Source organism: Nyctereutes procyonoides, unplaced genomic scaffold, assembly GCF_905146905.1.
Source record: "Nyctereutes procyonoides isolate TBG_1078 unplaced genomic scaffold, NYPRO_anot_genome, whole genome shotgun sequence".
Taxonomy (NCBI): Eukaryota; Metazoa; Chordata; class Mammalia; order Carnivora; family Canidae; genus Nyctereutes; species Nyctereutes procyonoides.
Genome location: NW_026575052.1, coordinates 12,217,164 through 12,236,209, shown reverse-complemented (window position 1 = coordinate 12,236,209; position 19,046 = coordinate 12,217,164). Strand labels below are relative to the sequence as shown.

General features: G+C 45.6%; 1 protein-coding gene across 2 annotated transcripts in view; it reads right to left on the bottom strand.

The window, feature by feature from the left end:
* The window catches only part of ARID1A (AT-rich interaction domain 1A), a 68,973-nt gene that overhangs the window by 9,191 nt on the left and 40,736 nt on the right, over positions 1–19,046 (bottom strand). For both annotated transcript variants that reach the window (XM_055330983.1, XM_055330984.1), the window contains exons 5-12: positions 8,499–8,739; positions 8,121–8,210; positions 7,421–7,588; positions 6,159–6,471; positions 4,622–4,767; positions 4,397–4,506; positions 2,969–3,178; positions 244–451 (exon numbers count right to left, since the gene is read on the bottom strand). In XM_055330983.1, coding sequence (XP_055186958.1) covers positions 244–451; positions 2,969–3,178; positions 4,397–4,506; positions 4,622–4,767; positions 6,159–6,471; positions 7,421–7,588; positions 8,121–8,210; positions 8,499–8,739 — 1,486 coding nt within the window. The remainder of the gene's footprint in view (positions 1–243; positions 452–2,968; positions 3,179–4,396; positions 4,507–4,621; positions 4,768–6,158; positions 6,472–7,420; positions 7,589–8,120; positions 8,211–8,498; positions 8,740–19,046) is intronic.

Sequence of the window (19,046 nt, the reverse complement as noted above, 5' to 3'; positions counted from 1 at the left end):
TAGTTTACAAACATTTGGCAAGTCGCCAGGTGCACAATGAAAATTAAAACTTAAGGGCTGCTGCAGACTACCTCTCAAGGGAGTCGCCACTGCCCGCTCCTAGTGTGCCAACATAGTAAGCCCTGAGGTAGTGCTGGGCAAAGCACACGTCCTTGGAGTCAGGCACTGTTGAATAAGGACCCGGACCCTTGAATGCTACCTGCGGAGGGTGAGCCTTAGCGGGGAGGCTCACCCGATCCTTACCAGGAGAGGGAGGTTGGATCTTGGGCTGGGACTTCTTGGAATCAGAAGCTGCAAAGATGTCTGGGGGAGGGTCTTCTCCCCGTTCAATCTTGCACTCAAAGGCATAGAGACACTGGATGTACTGCTTTTTCAAGGAGCTGGCAGCACTGCTCGAGGTGCCCACATTGAGGTTGGTCGCAAGTTCCCGCCATTTTTTGTTCTTGTTGACCTGTACAACCAACCAGAAGAGTCGAGGTACATCTTCCACCTGGTCTTCCTGCCAATAAGCCCCAAATCCCCACCAGGATACCAGGTACTCCTGTTTTATAGAATCGCAGTTCTTAATTAACCACTAAAGTTAACCCCCCGTGGTGCATAGTCCACAACAATCGTTAAATCCATGGCTAGCTCCCCTCTACCCTCAGCAGGTTCTATCCATAGACCACTGCAACTAGCAAGCTAGCAGACAGTGCTTATTTGAAAGAGCACAAATTTTACATCACTATTAGTGGGAGAAAATAGAATTCAGAAGGTATGATGCTTTACAAGTACAGTACTGAAAAATGCTGTGCAAATCAACATCAGATGCAAACCCCTTCAAAGGCAACAATAAAAATCAACCTTTTCCAGAGCTGTGGCAATATCAGCTACCACTCTGCTTGACTTACTTTGTCAAACTGGAGGTTTCCACATCTGGGTTGTTTCTTGGTGTGGGGCTCTTTGCCAATTTTACATTCTGTGCCACAGCTGCTCTATTTCTCAGTGACATGTAACTAACTACAAGCCCCCTTCCTATACGAGTCACTGTCCTGATTGTCCAGGAGATGCTTCAGGCCCTCTAACTTCTCTGTGCCCTCCCAGTAGCCTACACTAGTCTCTTTTCCTAAGCTTCAGGATGCACTGACCAAGAACATTCCCAAACCCTACAATTAGATGATCTTTCTGTTCTAGCCAGGCAGGTCCTCCTTTTCCATGTATTTTTATGCTTATTCATCCACCTCAAAGGCTGGGAACACCAGCTTTCCAGTCTAAACCCACAAAGGAAGCTCAGTATGTTGTGATATCTACTGACCTGGTACCTGTGATACCAGAGAGAAGAGTGATAAGGAAGCAAAGAGAGGGACAACCTAGAAGGCAGGGTGGTGACCAAAGAACACTTCCCAGAGCAGGCTAATATCGGCGCTGAAGCCTGAAGGTTGGAGTTGGCGCTGGTCAGGTGTATTCTAGACTCTCTCCCATCTCCATGCCACACAGGCCAGTCGATTGGAATGACCCCTTCCTCTACCTATACCCTACTAATCCTTCACAGAAGCTCAGGACTCATCATCTGCCTTCTTGGAAGCTTCACAAACTAATTTATAATGACACTCTTTCTCCTCTAAACTCGGTCTTGAGCATTCAATTACATCATAACACCTAAAAGGATGGCATCCTTTCGCAAACTGGAAGACAGCTCAGGCTTCAGGATTCCCTCTGTATCCCATCCTAGGTTCAGTGAATCCAGAAGCCCATACAATCAAAAGTATGCCGAACCTAACCTGGCAACCCCTCCCTTTCCCTACAGGCAGGAGAAGCCCGATTAGGAGATTTTAATACTGGGGAGAATGGCAGGAGTAAGCCCAGGGTCACCTCAGAAGCCTGCTGTGGCTTTGCTTCCCACGCCAGTTATGTGGCGATGTGCACGTGTCTTGTTTTGTTTTGTTTTCCTTTGTGGGGGAGGGGAATAAAGCCTGAAGGGAGAAGGAATTCATAACTGACTGTTGGTTGGCTTCATTCCAATCACTTTCTTTTCTGCTGGTGACAGCTGTTTTCCTCTTCTGATTTAGAAGGTTTGGAATACGTCTCTCCCTGCCACGCCTCCCCCCGAGCTCAGCTACAAACTCAGATCCAACAGCAGGCTTCTGATCTGATGACTACAGAACACGCATAGGAAGAAAGTTTGCAAAGCACAGCATTGCCTCAACTGTTTGCCTCCTGGGCTGAGTGTGAAGCAAAGCTATAAGGTATCAGAGCAGGGGCAAGGCTCAGGGTCATGTTCAGTTCAGAGGTTTTTAGCAAAGATTAAAGCATTCATTCACTTAAGTATGCCATATGGAGTAACTAAACACAACTTCCCCGACTACTTCATCCATCCTAAACTCTTTCTATTAAATAGCTCCTGAAATCCCATCTTCACTGGGATTGGAATGAAAGGGTCAGCAACTACTCTGGCTACATCTGTACCATCTTGCAGACCAATTTACATGGCAGAAATCTCGTTGCAAGCTTTGCATTATTACTTTTAGTTTTTGACAGTCTAGCAGGACACACACACTAACCCTACTTTACAAATAAGAGGAGTTAGAGCTAAGAGTGGTCATACACCTTTAAGGTCACATATAGTGTTAAGTGGCTGAAGAAAGAATTCAAAACCAGACCCATCTCTCCAAACCATGCCCTTGCTTACTATGCCAAACTGCCTTCTGTGGAATCAGAATGCCCACATTTTCCCCTATCTTTGTACCCCAGTGGACCCTAGGCATTCGGTAAGCTCAAAGCTAATACTTCATACTACCCAGGGAGGTCTCGGCCTCTTGTCTTTGTCTTATCTTCTGGAAGCCCTGTGCTTCCAGTCTGTCACAGTATGTGCCTTAGAGAGCAGGAGACGGTGATGTCCCTGTGGGATGCTTGGCACCAGGTGAAGCCACTGAGTACCTAGAGAGAGGCTTGTTGAAACCACAGAGGAAGCCAAGTGCTAGGCACTCACCTGAGTCAATCCACCAATCTCCTTCACAGACACATAGAGGCGATAGAGGTCCAGAGGTTTCCTACCCACAGCAGGCAGATTTGTCATGCCCATGGCCTTCTCCTCCGTGAAGGCCAGATAACGGTCCACCCACATCTTCCTCTCAGGCTCACCACCCAGCTCATACAACTTGGTGATCTTCTCATTGGTTGTAGTAGAAGAACTGGATTTCTGGAAGGGGCAGGTCAAGATTCATAGGAACCGGTCAGATTCAAAGCCTATGCTAAGGGTCTCAGAAGTCCCTTGATTAGGGCAATGGTAAAGCTTATTCTGGGGTAATCACTAACACATACCTTGCCTTTGCAAGGTCAAAAGACTAGAAGGGAGCTAGAAATTCTTCCTGTAAAGGAAGGAAGCTAACACTGCCTGTACATTATGCATTGGGTGCTGTGCTAGATGCCTTTATATGTTAGGTATTGTTATCTTCCTCTTAAAAGATAAGGAAGCAGGCACAAGGAGGCCATTCCTAAAATGTCATAGTTTTTAAGTACCAGAGCTAAGTGTCAAACCCTTATCCACCTGACAACAATGTCACTATACTACTCCCATGCTATTACTGAGGAGCCTTGGCATGCTTTTATAGACTTGTTTCAGAGAACTCAAGAAACTCAAAATATGATTTTGAGAAAATGGGATGGACTAAAACGAAAAGAAACTTCCTCCTCTCAAGAAAGGAAGGGTCTCCTACCTGCCTGAAAGGCTTTGGATGTTAATTATCCTGTCCAAGACAGGAGGATGGCTAAAAGGGTCTGAGAGTCAGAGGTGAAGGTCCACAGGAGGGGCAGCTGTATATGTTTATTTCCCCTACTTTATAAGATAGGGAAAATGGGGTATGACAAAGGGCAGAAATGTCTCAAATGATTCAAACACTGAACAGGTCCCCAGACTGCCACACAACCCAACAGATAGCACACTCAGGACCATCCCACAGGGAGGCCAAGCAAGGACCCAAACCCCACCTGCCTCATCTTCCTCTTTATAGAACACAGGGCACCAACCATTCCTGCTGCTCTGAGGAAGGTCCAGGAAGAGAAGAGCAACTAGTTGCCCATGGCACATACCACCTATCAATGCATGAGGACAGGGTGCACAGTTTCACAGAGGGCAATCCAGAGAATTCTCACTGCAGGCCTCCCATTTCCTCTATCACAGACAGCTGTGAGAACATTGTGTTATTTATATCAGGACCCCTTAGGCTAACTAAAATCTAATTCAATGAGTTATTAGCCTGGGACCCTTCATGACTAGAAGAGGCAAGAGCAGCCTTTTCCAAGACGATCTAGTCCGTGTTATAAAAGGCTCGTCTAGTCACCCTTTTTTTCTTTTTCCTTCCTATCCCTGAAAAGGATGGGACAGAGAATTGAGAGGAGTCAGGATATAAATCATTACCTTGGATTTGGATTCTGTCTTGGGTGTCCCATCTGCTTTGTTGTTCATTTTGGTGGCTGGAGTTAACTTGACATCCCCAAGGCCCATCATCTCTGGGCTGGCTGCCATCGCTATAAAAGAGGAAAAAAAAACAAAAAACAAAAACAAAAAACTCAAGTCCAAAAGTTTGTGACATGAAGATCATTCTGGAAGAAATTCCTGAGGTAAGCAAGGATGTGGACTTACCTGCTGAATTGTTGGCCATAGTCCCACCCATAGGATACGGGGGTCCCTGAGGGTTGATCATGCCAGCCATACTATTAATCCCTTGTCCGTAGGGAGGTCCAGTTCCCATCATGCCCCCCTGATTCATATTGGGGTAGCCTGGTGGCCTAAGGAAAAAGACGGAAAGTGAGAGAGAGAGACAAGAGTTAGAAACACAGAGCTTTCATATTTGGACCTAAGCTAAACAGTTTGTGATCCAAGATCACTGAATGAGGCTTACAAGGAAAAACTTAACGAGTTTCCCAAAACACAACCATGTACCACCTGACCTAGATATTCCTATCTACTACCTCCCATGAAAGGTTCTAAGATGGTTCAGGCTCCAAACAGGAAACCATAGCTCAATTTTAAAGAATACAATTCTTGAAAAGGGGACACCTACTGTGTCCCTTAAGTACTGCCTCTAAGGCACCTCCAATGTCAAAAATGTATTTCCATCTAAGGGCCCTCGCTCTCTTTTTTTTTTAAGGGCCCTCTCTATGACAAAAAGCCTACATTAAACACTCAACTTTACCACTCTGTCATATCAAATCCCAACCAAATTGGACCCCTCAAGGCATAGCACCCAGAGGTGTGTTCTTGATGGACCTACTGCAAACTCCATACTTCCATCATTCTGAAGTGCTATCAAACCCATCACTTTACCACTGATCATCCTATTAAACCTTAGTTCATCAACATTCCAGTAAGACAAGAGTTACTTTAAGAACTATAGGAATGGGGTACATGGACAGAGCCTTCAAAAACCAGTAGAATAATTAGGTATGCCTGGGTGGCTCAGCGGTTGAGCCTCTGCCTTTGGCTCAGGGCATGATCCTGGGATCCAGGATCGAGTCCCACATCAGGCTCCTGGCAGGGAGCCTGCTTCTTCCTCTGCCTGTCTCTTATGAATAAATAAATAAAATCTTAAAACAAAACAAAATAAAACCCATATAATCATATTTACTGAAGTGAACGGCCACAGAAGTTGAGTGTCCAAGGAAGAATGTATGAATATTCGAAGTCAATAAATCAAATCACATGAGCTCTCTGCACTTTACTACTAGACTCAAACACAAAGAGCCACACAGAATGGTTGAGAAATGGCAAACCACAACCCTATCATCCTCTATTTCTCACACTAGAGATCCAAGTCATGTGTATCATTAAAAATCCTTTTGGAAACCAAGAGACTAGATTGAGAGAAGAAACTCTTCTTTTACTCATCAAAATAATCTACACTTTATAAAGTTCTTTACATACAACATCCTGGTTGTGAAATCTGATAACAATTGAAGGTGCTTAAGAATCAGCACTTAAAAAAAAAAAGAATCAGCACTTCTGTTACGTTTTTTTTTTTTTTTTTTATTGCAAGGAAACCTAGTTTTCTAAGGAGCCCTCAAGAAAATACATATTTACCAAGATGACATGATTCAGATCCAGAAGCATCTCAACAACCCGAATCAGTTTACAAATTTATTTCCTTCTGCTGACACCCTCTTCACTTCCTAGGCCTTACCTGTTTTGGATAGAGTTGGCAGCAACATGCATGGCGACAGCAGTTTCTTGAGTTTTCCGGTTCATGCCCCCTGGTGGGGGACACATCCCTGACCCAACCTGAGGTGGCATATTGGCCATGTTAGGGCCATAAGGCCGGTTGCCCATGGAGGCATGACTCATTCTCCCTGGAGGGAGTGTGCCATAAGGTGGGATGCCAGGCTGCCCATGCATCTGACCTCCAGCACCCATAGGGTTCATGCTTCCGGCCATGCCTGCACTAGGGTAGTTAGCATTGGGCAAGGCATTATAGTTTGGCTGCCTGGGGTAGCCTCCTGGGAAGGAAAGAAAAAGAGAAAATGCAGAGACTTGGTTAGTGACTCACCAGCAACTCCTTAATCTCACTCAGCTCTAAAACTCCAAAGATAATAAATGATAGGAATCACTCAGTATTTGGCCTGATAAGAGCCTTCACCCCATTTAAAAACATTTCTTTAATGAAAGGAAAAAGAAAGGAGAGGCCAGGAGCATAGAAAGGCAGGCCTCAGTTGTCCTCTCATCCTAAAGATAGCACAGAACACGGCAAGGCTGGCTGGCAGGCAAGAGTGGCTTTGCTGCTACCCAGGCCCCTCAACTCCCAGAACTCCTTCCTTTCTACATATGTAATCCACCGTCTCTCCCATGCTCTGTGTAAAACATTGTTTTAGATCCGTCCAGGGCTCATTTTGAGCAAAGATACATTTTATTAGGATTAATTTATACTTTAATTACCATTAAGTGTCTGTGCCCAGTCTTGAGCTAAACACCTTCTCCCCATTTTACTGATGGAAGAGAGGTTCAGGGATATTCAGGGACTTTCCCATGGTGATAGTCCTGCCCTACTTTAGGGCCTGGCTCTGGTGGATTTAAAGTAAAGGGCATGGGCGGCCCCCGTGGCTCAGAGGTTTAGCGCCGCCTTCAGCCCAGGGCCTGATCCTGGAGACCCTGGATCGAATCCCGCATTGGGCTCCCTGCATGGAGCCTGCTTCTCCCTCTACCTGTGTTTCTGCCTCTCTCTCTCTCTCTCTGTGCCTCTCATGAATAAATAAATAAAATCTTAAAAATAAATAAATAAATAAATAAATAAATAAATAAATAAATAAATAAATAAATAACTCAAGCAAGCAAGCAAGGAAGCAAGCAAGCAAGCAAGCAGTCCTCTTACCATACAGATCACAGCATATGAGACAATGAACTATTTTCTCTTTCCACCTCTATATACTCCTAACTGGGCAACATACTCACCCTGTGGGCCATACTGACTCCCCTGGGGACCGTAGCTCCCCATGGAGTTCTGCTGGTAGGAGCCCATGCCTGTGTGCATCTGTCCACCCGAAGGCTGACGCGGAGATAAGGCCGAGCCGGGCTGGGGGGAACTGTACTGGGGCATCTGGGGGTTCCTCTGCATGTAACCTATTTGTAGGTAGTGTTCATATAATTATTACCTCAGTACAATGAGAGCAAATGTTCTCCCTTATTGTAGGACCTCACCATCTACATTTTCTTTAGCAACTACTTGTACACACGTCTCTATCTTATTTCCTATGTAATTATGTGCCCTTTTAAACACCCTCCACAGTGTCATAGCCATTAACCAGGGCATGCCAATTGTTTCTACTAAATGGAGAACTGAAAAGAAAAACAGCAATAACAACAAAATCAGACATGATTTAAAGGGTAAAGATTTGATGCCAAGTCTTTAGTATTTGCTGACCAAATGAGACACAATGTAGGGAGGAATCCATCAGAACACAAACACTGAAAAACAAGACTGGGGGTAACAAAATTCTGGAGATATCAAGTTGATCAAGCCCACTCTAACTTCACAATTTATTGTAGCAGTGTCCTAAGCTTCTTGGTCACACAGTTCTCCAAAAGCTATTGCACAGGATCATCAAATGGCTCCCTCAGACTCCTGCACCTCCCTGAAAACCCAGAATCTCACCTCGATCTTGGGCAATGCTCGATTGGTTCATGGAAGGATGCATGATGCTGTCCGACTGGCCACTGGGTGGCCGAGGTGGCATCTGGTTGCCTGCTCCAAACAGAGAAAGAAGCCAATCATGGCTAAGCCTGGCAATTCTAACTAGGAGGTCATTTCAGAGCTGGAAATGGTTCCTGGCAAGGCCAAACACCTCTCAATACCACATATACAAAAGGGACCCGACCAAAGTGCTCCCATCTCTCTTCTTCAAATGCTGAAGAGAAACCTCGCATATTGTGAACCAGAGATGCTCTTTGTGGCAGTGGAAGGCTGGGGCTCCCTGATATCACTGGGGCCAGTCCCTTTTCCCTCTCCCCAAAGACCAGTATTTGAGGGTACCTGGCACTGCAGCAGGCGAGAGTGGTCCTGAGCGAGACTGAGCAACACTGGCGGGAGAGCCAACAGGGGATGGGGAGGGGCCTCGGATGCCAGGCAGGTGAGGGGAAGTATGAGGAGAGAAAGGAGACTGAGCTGGATTACTCTGCTCTCCTTGGCTGCTGGAAATCCCTGATGTGCTCACTCCAGGGCTCAGAGCTCCTTCTGTCCCCATGGGGAGATCGTCTATTGAACCAGATAGATCCTGAAACATATGCACAAGGATATGGATTAGTAATATTAGGCAGAAAGACTCCTGTTTCAACAGCTGTACTATACAATTAATATCTTCCCTAAACAAGAGCAAATATACTGCACACATTATATAGTCATGATACTAAAGCTTACAGATGGCAAACTCCATTCATAGCTAGAGAGGAAATATTTTTGACTCTGTGGGCCATTAGTCTCTGTCACAACTACTCTGTCACCAGAGTGCAAAAGCAGTCACAGGTAATACATAAACAAATGAGTGTGACTTTGTTCCAACAATACTTTATTTATAAAAACAAGTAAGTAGCCCATAAGCTGTAGTCAGCTGACCCATGGTCTTTCTACCAGAAGCAGATCACCTAGTACTTTTGTCTTCTTTCCTGTCCCCAACTTCTACAGTCAAGAAAGCTGCTTTCAGTGAGGCTTCAGTTCTTTTCTGGTGGGGAAACTTTACAAAACATTGCCAGGATGGCACCAGGAGCTAGCTACAGGAGAATGTTAAACAAGTTTGGGCAATGTTCACAGATCCCCTCTGTAACAGATTATTAGAACCTACATTTACCAGGATGCACTTACTCCAAGTTACCATACAGTAAACATAAAGCGTAGGACGTGTGAAAGGGATATACTGTATAGGAAAGACAATTCCTTAACTGCCAAGAAGGTCTGAGACTATGTTCCTAACAACTGGCCCACAACAGGGATGAACGAATGTTTACCAAATGAACAAATCCAGTTTTCCTCCTAGCTTGTTTTTTCAGTGAGAACTTGATGTTTATTGGGGGGGGGGGTTGCTTACCTTGAATTAATCAGTACAGAGTTCACTCTAGGTCAGCAAGCTGAGATTAGCAACCAGGAGCTCAATATGAAAAATATTCACCACAGGAAATGCACACCCAGCCCCAACTTCATTCTCTAGCAATACTACTGGTTCAACACCACACATTAATTTCAGGCTGGGGACTAACTGCACCCCGAAGAAAGGATGAGTTTTGGGTATGGGCTCAGGTCTGGGAAAAACCTAATGGTCAAATGGTTAAGAAATAAGTTCTCTTTAATTAATAAAGAGACACATCAGAAGAGATCCAAAATAGCCTGATTTAAGTCTATTCCTATTCCTACAACAAGCTCACTCTGAAAAGAGTAGTTTGAGATGACACTGACCCTGGAGTCTGACAGTAACATTGAAGGTCAGAGGGCACCTCTTAGCCTCTCCCCAAGTATCCAACTTGGTTGGACCTTTTGTAAAACCAGCTGGTTACTTTAAGCTGGGAACATTTCTGCTGAGTTCTATGGGAACAAAACTTGCCCTGAAGGCAAGGCAGGGAGATAAGTATGCATTTGTACCTGTGTCCAGTTCTCCAATGTTAGTTAGTTCAGAAGTCGGAAAATGCTAGCTTTCCTATAAGAAGCAGACCTAGCATACCATAGCATGCTTTATTTAAACATGCAATTAGAATTAGTCCCAGCATGGACAAGAACTCAAGAAGGCCCTCCTGTAGGTAATACCAGAGAGCGTCTTTTCTTCCGAAGGACTAAAGTACCTGGAGCTCTAAGAAGCCCTGGGTTCATCCCAAGAAAGGAGGATTCCACCCTCATGTTAAGGGCTAAGCTTTATCAGGGACACCTGGCTACTGAGCCAAGGAGAATAAACTCAAAGAGGGAGCAAGAGGAGAAGAGAAGCCAACTGTGTGTAGACCTTGAGAACCACTTGTTAGGCCCTGATCTATAACAGAAACCACAGTTCAGTGCTCTCTTTTAGGGACCAGTCAGTTCCCTCAGGATTCCTTCCTTCCTTCCACCCCCAGTCCTTATTGATCTGCCAGCTTCCGGTAACAAGAACTACTTGCTTACAGAAAAAAGAAGTCAGTATATTTTGAAATAGAATAGGAATCAAGATCCATCCATAAGAACTTGGCCCTATTCAAATGGCTTTGAAAAATTAAGTGTTTTGAACATTTTTGTTTTTACTTATTCTTATTTTTTAGAGAGAGAGAGAGAGAGAGAATACATGCAGGTGCTCACACGTGCAAGGGGGGAGGCAGAAGCTAAGAGAGAGAGAATCCTCAAGCAGACTTGTTACTGTGGGCAGAACTCAGGGCTCAATCCCAGAACCCCGAGATCACAACTTGAGCTGAAATCAAGAGCCACCCAGGCATCCCTTATTTTTTTAAACATTTTAAAGATTTATTTAAGCGTGTGTGTGTGTGTGTGTGTGTGTGTGTGTAGGCAACACATGCATGTGGGGGGTGAGAGAGCAGAGGGAGGAGGAGAGAGAGAAACTCAAGCAGACTCTGCTGAGCAAGGTGCCCGATGTGGGGTTGGATCTCATGACCTCTGAGATCAGGCCTGAGCCGAAAGCAAGAGTCTGATACTTAACCAACTGAGCCACTGAGGCTCCCCTGAATATCTTTTTCTTAAAGATTTTATTTATTTATTTGACACAGCGCAAGCAGGAGGAGTGGCAGGCAAAGGGAAAGGGAGAAGCAGACTCTCTGCTGAGCCAGAGTCCCAGGATCCTGGGATCAAACCTGAGCCAAAGGTAGATGCTCAACCAACTGAGCCACCCAGGTGCCCAATATTTTTGTTTTTAATTAAACAAGTAAAATATGAATATCATCATGGTAAAAACAGTTCAGATAGTATAGGTAAAGCCAAGTTCCCCTTTGCTCTTTCTGTTGCCTTCAACTGAGGAACTCCGGCTCAATTTGGTATCTATCCTTGGAAATCTTCTGAGGAACAGAGGAGGGAAGAAAAAAAGGAAGGAAAAAACCCAACAACAACCCACCAACCATGCTATAGGTGGGGGCAGAGCCTATGGAGGGCTTCTTCAGCCACACTTCTGTTAAAAACCAGGTTCCCCACAGATCCACAAACGAATGTGCTAGTCCAGGTGACAGATCCTAGGAGCCTGAGGAAAACAGGCAGCCCCTGGGACTAGGCTTGCAGGACCCTTGAAGTATCTGTGGTGGCAGTGTGATGGCTTCCTTTACAGAAGCACTCTGAGGGTGGCTGTCAGTTTTGTGCCCTGAGCTCCTCAGAGAAAAAGTGCTAAATAAACCACTGTCAACAGCAGCTCCACGTGGGCTGGGACGCCTGGGCATAGAAAATAGTGGGGAAGGAAGCAGCATTAATCTTATCTCTCTGATTTGGCTGGTTTGAGGCCAATCTCTCAAATTGTCTTTTTCAGGCGATGGCAACTGGTTATAGCATGGGGGTAGGTGATTTAAAAAAAAAAAAAAGTGTTTTTTTTTTTTTATTAGAACTAGAATGTTAGCATAAGGAAGGGACAGATCATTTGCCATTTACCATTTGAGCATGTATGATGGGCCTGACACTTTATGGAGTTCCTTAATTTTCTACCATTCTTGAAAGCAGGTACTACTACCATTAACATGTTGAAGATGCGCATGCTGCTGCTCAGAGAGATTAGGTTATGTGCCCAAGTTATCCAGCAAGTAAGTGGTAGAAACTAGATTTCAAACCCTGATTTCCTGAACCCCAAAGCCTATGTTCTTTCTCTCTCCATTATGCTGTGATACTATACTATATGATACCACACCTCTGAGTTAGAAGACTGAGGCCTAGTTCTTGGTACTTATCCGTTGTGGCCCTAGACAAGCTGGCAACAAACTGCCTGGCTTTCTCAGTTATACAATAGGTGGACTGGACAAATTTGAGTTGGTGGTACCCCTGGGCCATATACATGAAACTCCCCTGGAAACATAGGGTTGGGGCCATATAGAATACGCAGTACCAGCAGTAGCAGCCTGGAATGAGAGATATGACAATACACAGCAGTGTAGGATGTAAGAAGTATCAATCAGTTCCAGTAGCTTTATCAAAGTATATGTCTTCACTGGGAAATGGGAGGGACTAGTGGGGAGGAAGACTCCAAAAGAAGTGTCTCCCCTCTATCTACATGAACAGATACTGCTCTGAACTCCATATCCTTTTATTACACAGGACACACCTCTGCTTTCTACCCCACAAAAAGCCAGTTTTTCAGGTCTTTTGTTCCACAAAAAGCCGGATGTCTGGTTGTTGAGTCAGACCTCAATGTACCGAACAAGTTTGGCTTTCCACAACACACCTATCACACAAAGTTCAATCAACCCAAGCCCCCACTCTCCCTGGTGGGGGCCACTTTTAGCATTTCAAAAGTCAGGGTGTCTCAGTTCTTCCAAAAGAGCCCACCTAACAAGTACCTTCCAGGAGGTCTACTGAAAGAATTGTAGCACTGCCCCTAAGTGGAAAGATCTCTTTTTCCGGGTTTGCTCTCTTCCAAGCATAATCCTGCTGAGAGATGGGAGGTGAGGATCAGCCCACTCAGTGCCCTGCCAGTTCCAAAGAAGCAGCAGGGCCAGGGAGAATTTCCTCACGTGTTTCCAACGTGTTTCATGCATTTTATTGCTCATCTACCATGCAGATCAAAAGCGCTGGAGCAGGTCCAACTATTTCACACAGAATCTCACACTCCAGGCTGGCTACAGCCCCGAAAGCCTTCGTTTCTTCACTTGAAATACTGCCCAATGTTATTTTGGGATGTGACCTGATAGAGGAAGCCCATAGGGACTCCATGACGATAACCGTTCCAGCTGTGATTGGTTGCCCAGCCCCAGCAAGTGCCAGCATGGGTTTGTCAGGCTCTGCTGACAAACAGAACTCGGCAGCTAACACCTTTTCTTCACACCACAACAAAACCATGCCTGAAATCACACAGTCCATACCTCGTTGGGGGGTGGGGTGGGGGGAGGCCTGCTAGTGCTCTCACAGGAAGGGCTGCAAGTTCTAACATGAATTGGCTGCTTGATGAAGTACATTTTCAAGCACGAAGATACCAGATCAGGGTTAGAGGAAGGGAGTTTAAACAGTCTCCTGACAGAGCCCAAGAATGACATCAGTTCATTTTGCCGAGCAGATTAAATAACATCAACAGGCAAGTCTAAAGAACAGGCTCACGGAAATGCTCAATTCAGAGTTTTCTCATAAATTTGGATGAGTCCTTGAGAAATGGAGCTTTTGTTAACCCCCAGATGGAGTTCTTGTCCTCTTTCAGTTGAAAAGAACTTTTGCCAAGTTGTGCTGACTACTGGCGGAGAAGCCACCTACCAAGGGAACCAGGTAAATCCTACATACATACTTAGAGGGTGTGTATGTGTGTGTGTGTTGAGAACCCTGCAATTCAGCCACACTTAAATGACTTTTCCTTGAATGAAAAAAGCCCAAATGCACAGACTGAAATCACCAAATCTGCACTGGCATTTATCAAGTGTTTTCCCAGCAGTGTACCTAACAGATCCACAGCCACAGCAGGAGGGTGCTCCCATGCTGGAGAATGGGAGGAAATCCTGAAGAATACAGAAAAGACTGGAAGACCTGACCCTTGAAGAAAGGCAGACAGCAGGAAAGGAGACAAACTTCAAGGAAAAAGGAGTACAGCAAACATAATTACATAGTAACTACTTAAGGTAAATAAGTTTTGGGGAGACCTGGTTTTTCTTTTCTTTTTTTTTTTGAGACCTGGTTTTTCATAATGACTTCCTTAAGCAACTTATTTGTCAAGGGTCAGGGGAGAAGAGGCTATCTCTGCCAAACACTTCTAGAAAATATTCAATATAATAAAGCTTCAGTCGTAGGCCCTCTTTTCCTCAGTCTTTGTTAAGTTCAAGTTAAGGGATCTGACCCCCAGACTGGTAGGGACTCCAGAATTACAGAACTGCACTTGCTCCAATGAGTGGTCACAGTTCAACAGATGAGCTGCTGTCCCTGTCCAGAACAGGCTATCTGGTACGGGCTGAAATGCCAAGAATGAATCAATAAACAGAACAAACTGCTTCTTAGTACTGGTGTACTTTTGAGTCAGGGGCTAACAGGTGGTTAAGAAGGGGAAAGGAAAGACACAGAAGCTGGCACTATCTTTCTAGCTCAGGACCAAACACCATCTCCAGCTTGAACTACACCAACAGTTTGGAATAGCAGCAAGTGCTCTGGGAAAGGCTAAGAGAATGTGATTTCCTAACCCCTACCTGAAGTTTCCAAAAGCCCCTCACCAACCCCCCTCTTCTCTTTTTCACAATAGGCTATCATTCTGGGGATAATGGGTCATTTCTTCCCAGTACCTTCTGGCTGCCTGGTGGGGGATGCATAGTAAAGAAGAGTCAGAACTCATCTGGTACCCAGAATGCTTTCTGGGGGCCCACCTCCAAGAGGAAATCCCCTATATATATATATATATATACACATCAGAACATAAATAAAACTTAAGGAGACCAAATCTCTCCAAATTCAAAGGGTGCTGGAATGAAGAATAAAGGAAGTCTCTTGGTATCTCCCTCTTTTTTTTTTTTTTAATTTTTTTTTTTTAATTTATGATAGTCACACACACACACAGAGAGAGAGAGAGAGAGAGGCAGAGACACAGCCAGAGGGAGAAGCAGGCCCCATGCACCAGGAGCCTGATGTGGGATTCGATCCCGGGTCTCCAGGATCGGGCCCTGGGCCAAAGGCAGGCGCCAAACCGCTGCGCCACCCAGGGATCCCCGGTATCTCCCTCTTGAAGGGAAACAAATATATGACTCTCATGTGCTTAACCCTCACCTCAGGTACACAGCTGGCTCACATTTAATTCTCACAGCCATCTTCTAGAAGCATGTATCTTCCCTGTTTTTTGCCAAAGCAGGAGCTCAGAAGTTAAATAATGTGCCCAAGGACAGAGAGCTATCGTACAGAAGAACTGGAGTTCAAACCCATATTCTTCTGATTCCAGAGCTTGCACTCTTTCTACTATAAGGTAGAAGCTTGCCACTCTCAGAAGCTGGGTTCCATGTGCCAAACAAAGCCTGGTCACAACCTGCCTCTGGACATGCTGAGTGACTACTACACCCATGGCTTTAACAAGTAAACCACCCTAGGCCTTGCTTGGCTCCTCTGTAGAAGGAAAGAGTAAAACTAGGTAATTTAACCGTGTAAGTCTATAATGCTACACACTCCCTCTTGCATAGTCGCTCCTCCTATGAATCATTTCTCCTTTCTAAACCTCCTTTCGTGATTTATTTCAAATCAGCCCTTTCATCTGCAACTCTCAATTTAAACTTACTTACTTTCGCCACACTAAATTGTATAGTACTTTTCTCTTACCTCTGGGTCCTTAGAAGGGTACTTTTTTTTTTTTAAAGATTCTATTTATTTATTCATGAGACACACACACACAGGCAGAGACACAGGCAGAGGGAGAAGCAGGCTCCATGCAGGGAGCCTGACGTGAGACTCGATCCCAGGACTCCAGGACCACGCCCTGGGCCGAAGGCAGGTGCCAAACTGCTGAGCCACCCAGGGATCCCCTAGAAGGGTACTTAATGTATAGGGAGGGAGAGAGTGACTTAGAATCTAGGGAGACCCTCTGGAAGCTAAGTCCTGTGAAGGTTGGTATCTAGTCTTTGCTGGTATTCATACTGAATGTGCTCTATGCCTATTATCAGACACAGGGGTGTGGCCCAGAGAGAGAAGTCAAAACATCCCTGGCCTCTAGATGGCCTCATCTCAGGCGATTTCAAACCCTCACCCAGCCCTGCAGCTATCATTCCAAACTGCAGGACAATTAGGCCTTGTTTAGGAGCCCCATTCCCCAAACTCTAAGGTGGGGAAGCTCCTTTGTGGCGGGAAGCCAAGCAAGCTTCAACCCTGTGTCCACAGTTGTGATCCACCGAGGCTGGTACCAGAGATTTCCTATAACACAGCAGGATGGTCCACTTCCAGGTCACCTGAAGAGAACTGGGTGGGAAGACCAATTACTTGAAGTCGAGCTACAGGTGCAGCAGCTATAGACTAAAATCATTTTTTGCCTTGGAGACTTCAAAGACAGGAAGAGCTTTGTGGGGACAATGCCTCCACAGCCAGCACAGCTTCCCTGGCCCTTCACCCTCACCCTAGGGACAATGCTCACAGCCCCTCCAAGGACTCTTCTGGACCCACCGTGGCAGGACTGATGGCACTGTGCAGATTCTTCCTGTAGGACCAGAGCAGGACCAGGCCAGATCCTCCCCTAAGTTATCAGTGAGCAGAAAAACACCAAGCACACAAAAGACAACATGTTTGATGAGTTACTCAATGAATAATCTACTCAAAAGCATCCTCTTTAGACCCATTCTCTAGTAGTCTTCTTTCCTTTAACCTTGATCCCCCACCATAATCCCATACCTGAGCTCTAAACCTCCACATGGAGGGGATTCTTGGGTGCTGGCATGGAGGGAACAAACTCTCCTGTCTAAAACTGCAAAGTACGACCCCCAAATAGGCCCTGGCCACTTGGGTAAGAGCACTTGATAGAACTGCAGTGCAGGGAAGGAATGTCTGGAAAGGAGGCTGTCGGGAGGCGGGGCTCTGTGTCACTGGAGAAATTTCAATCTAATTACAAAAATACAAGAACCCGCTGTTCTAATCTACCTCGGCAAAATCTCTTGAGGTAGGTTTGCCCCTTTGGGTGGGGGCCGAGGGCGTTTCTGAGGTAAGAAAGGGGAGAAGAAAGACCATGGGGCTGCCTGCACTCCTGCGGTGGGAGCCCCTGCGAACAGCAGCTTGGCCACTGCAGCAGCCATTGATTTTCCAGGGGTCGATATTCTGCTCCCACAGATCTGCTCGGCTAGAGGTTTAATCACATTGAGTGCTTCTGCTCAACATCTCCCCTGCACTTCCCCCTCCCCAAACCAATAAAAACAAACACCAAACACAAGGGGAGTCAGCAATGGGTAGATGTATCTACCCACAGCTGGCCCCCACCGCCAAAAAATTCTAAATACCAGCTCCAAGGGAGCCAAAGCTACATGGGCAGTTCACACGAAGCTGCAGGGACAGACCCATAGGTGCCAGAGAACCTCTTAACCCATTGCCTCAGGCCCCCATACAGACCCTTCTAATAATTCTGAGATTTTACATTAAAAACTCTAGTTTCCCAACTTGTGGGGGAAAAAGAAAAATATCCTAGAACTCCCACTGTGTAGCGATTGGTTGAAACCTTGTTTTCCAGTCTGTCACAGTCCCCACCAGCTGTATTACCTACCTGACCTGCCTTGGACACACACCCCTCCCCTGCAAAGGCTTCTCACTTGGGCCAGGAGAGAATGTCTTAACTAGTCAGAAACCACCTCTTGGCCAAAAATGTACAGTGCTTTAAGGGTCACTAGCTAACAGACTCAAATCTGGAAGAAAAAAAAAATGAAACTGGGTCAGAGCTGGGCCTGAGTTAGAGCAGTCAAGAACAGTGCATATTTATGGAATAGGGCTGTTCTAATCCCAGCAGGAAACGAGCACTGTAAAGCTCAAGAAAGCAAAGAAGTTAGGAACTCCCTACTTTCCCCAAGTTAAGCATTTCCTGTTAGGAAAGCCAATCACACAGACCTTATTCCACCATGATCAGCTGAAATCCTAGAACTTGAGCAAGGAGGGTGGGAAAAGGGGGAGAGGAAGGAAACAGAAAAGAAGTCAGAGTTCTAGATATGAGAAGTCTAAGGGAGAGGGGGTGTGGCCTTAGGCTTGCACCTCCTCTAGCTGCCCCTCAGAATTACAGCAACCAGAAAGCAAGCAAGGATGCAGTGTGCATAAACAGGGAAGGCAAGGTTGGCACTGTGCTGAACACAGCGTAGACCAAGGTCTACGGAGCTCAATGGCCTCCTTGGTTTGGCATTTAATCCCCTAAATTTATATTTGCCAGTGGTCTTCCCTACTATGGCCTACTGGTTTAGATAAAATCCAAAGATTTGGGGGAAGGTATGGAACAAACATCTGAAAATAGGGAATAGCATCTTAAGCCAGAAAAGACAGGCATCAACCCAAACGCCCAAAACCAGAAGAATAACTCTGAACACAAGGAAAGACATAGTCAAATTCTAAAAGGAGATGAGGGGCACCTGGGTGGCTCAGTGATTGAGCGTCTGCCTTTGGCTCAGGGCATGATCCTGGGGTCCCAGAATCGAGTCCCGAATCAGGCTCCCCAGGGATCATACCGAGCCAAAGGCAGATGCGCAACCACTGAGCCACCCAGGCATCCATGACCAACTATTCTTAAGAGTTCCTCTGAACACTGATCCCGTTTGTTTGGACCTTTTTCTTCTACCTTCCCCAGAATGTCAGGAAATTACCTTCACTTATCTCCATAACAATATTCAATATTTCTCCCATATCAAAGCTGGCCTTAAAGGGCAGGTTGGCTGACTCTCAGCTTGAGCCTTCAACTCTTAGTTTCCACTTTCAACAAGACCTGGCTTCTTAGCTTCCTTGGGAAAGGTCAAATGGAAAGCAAGC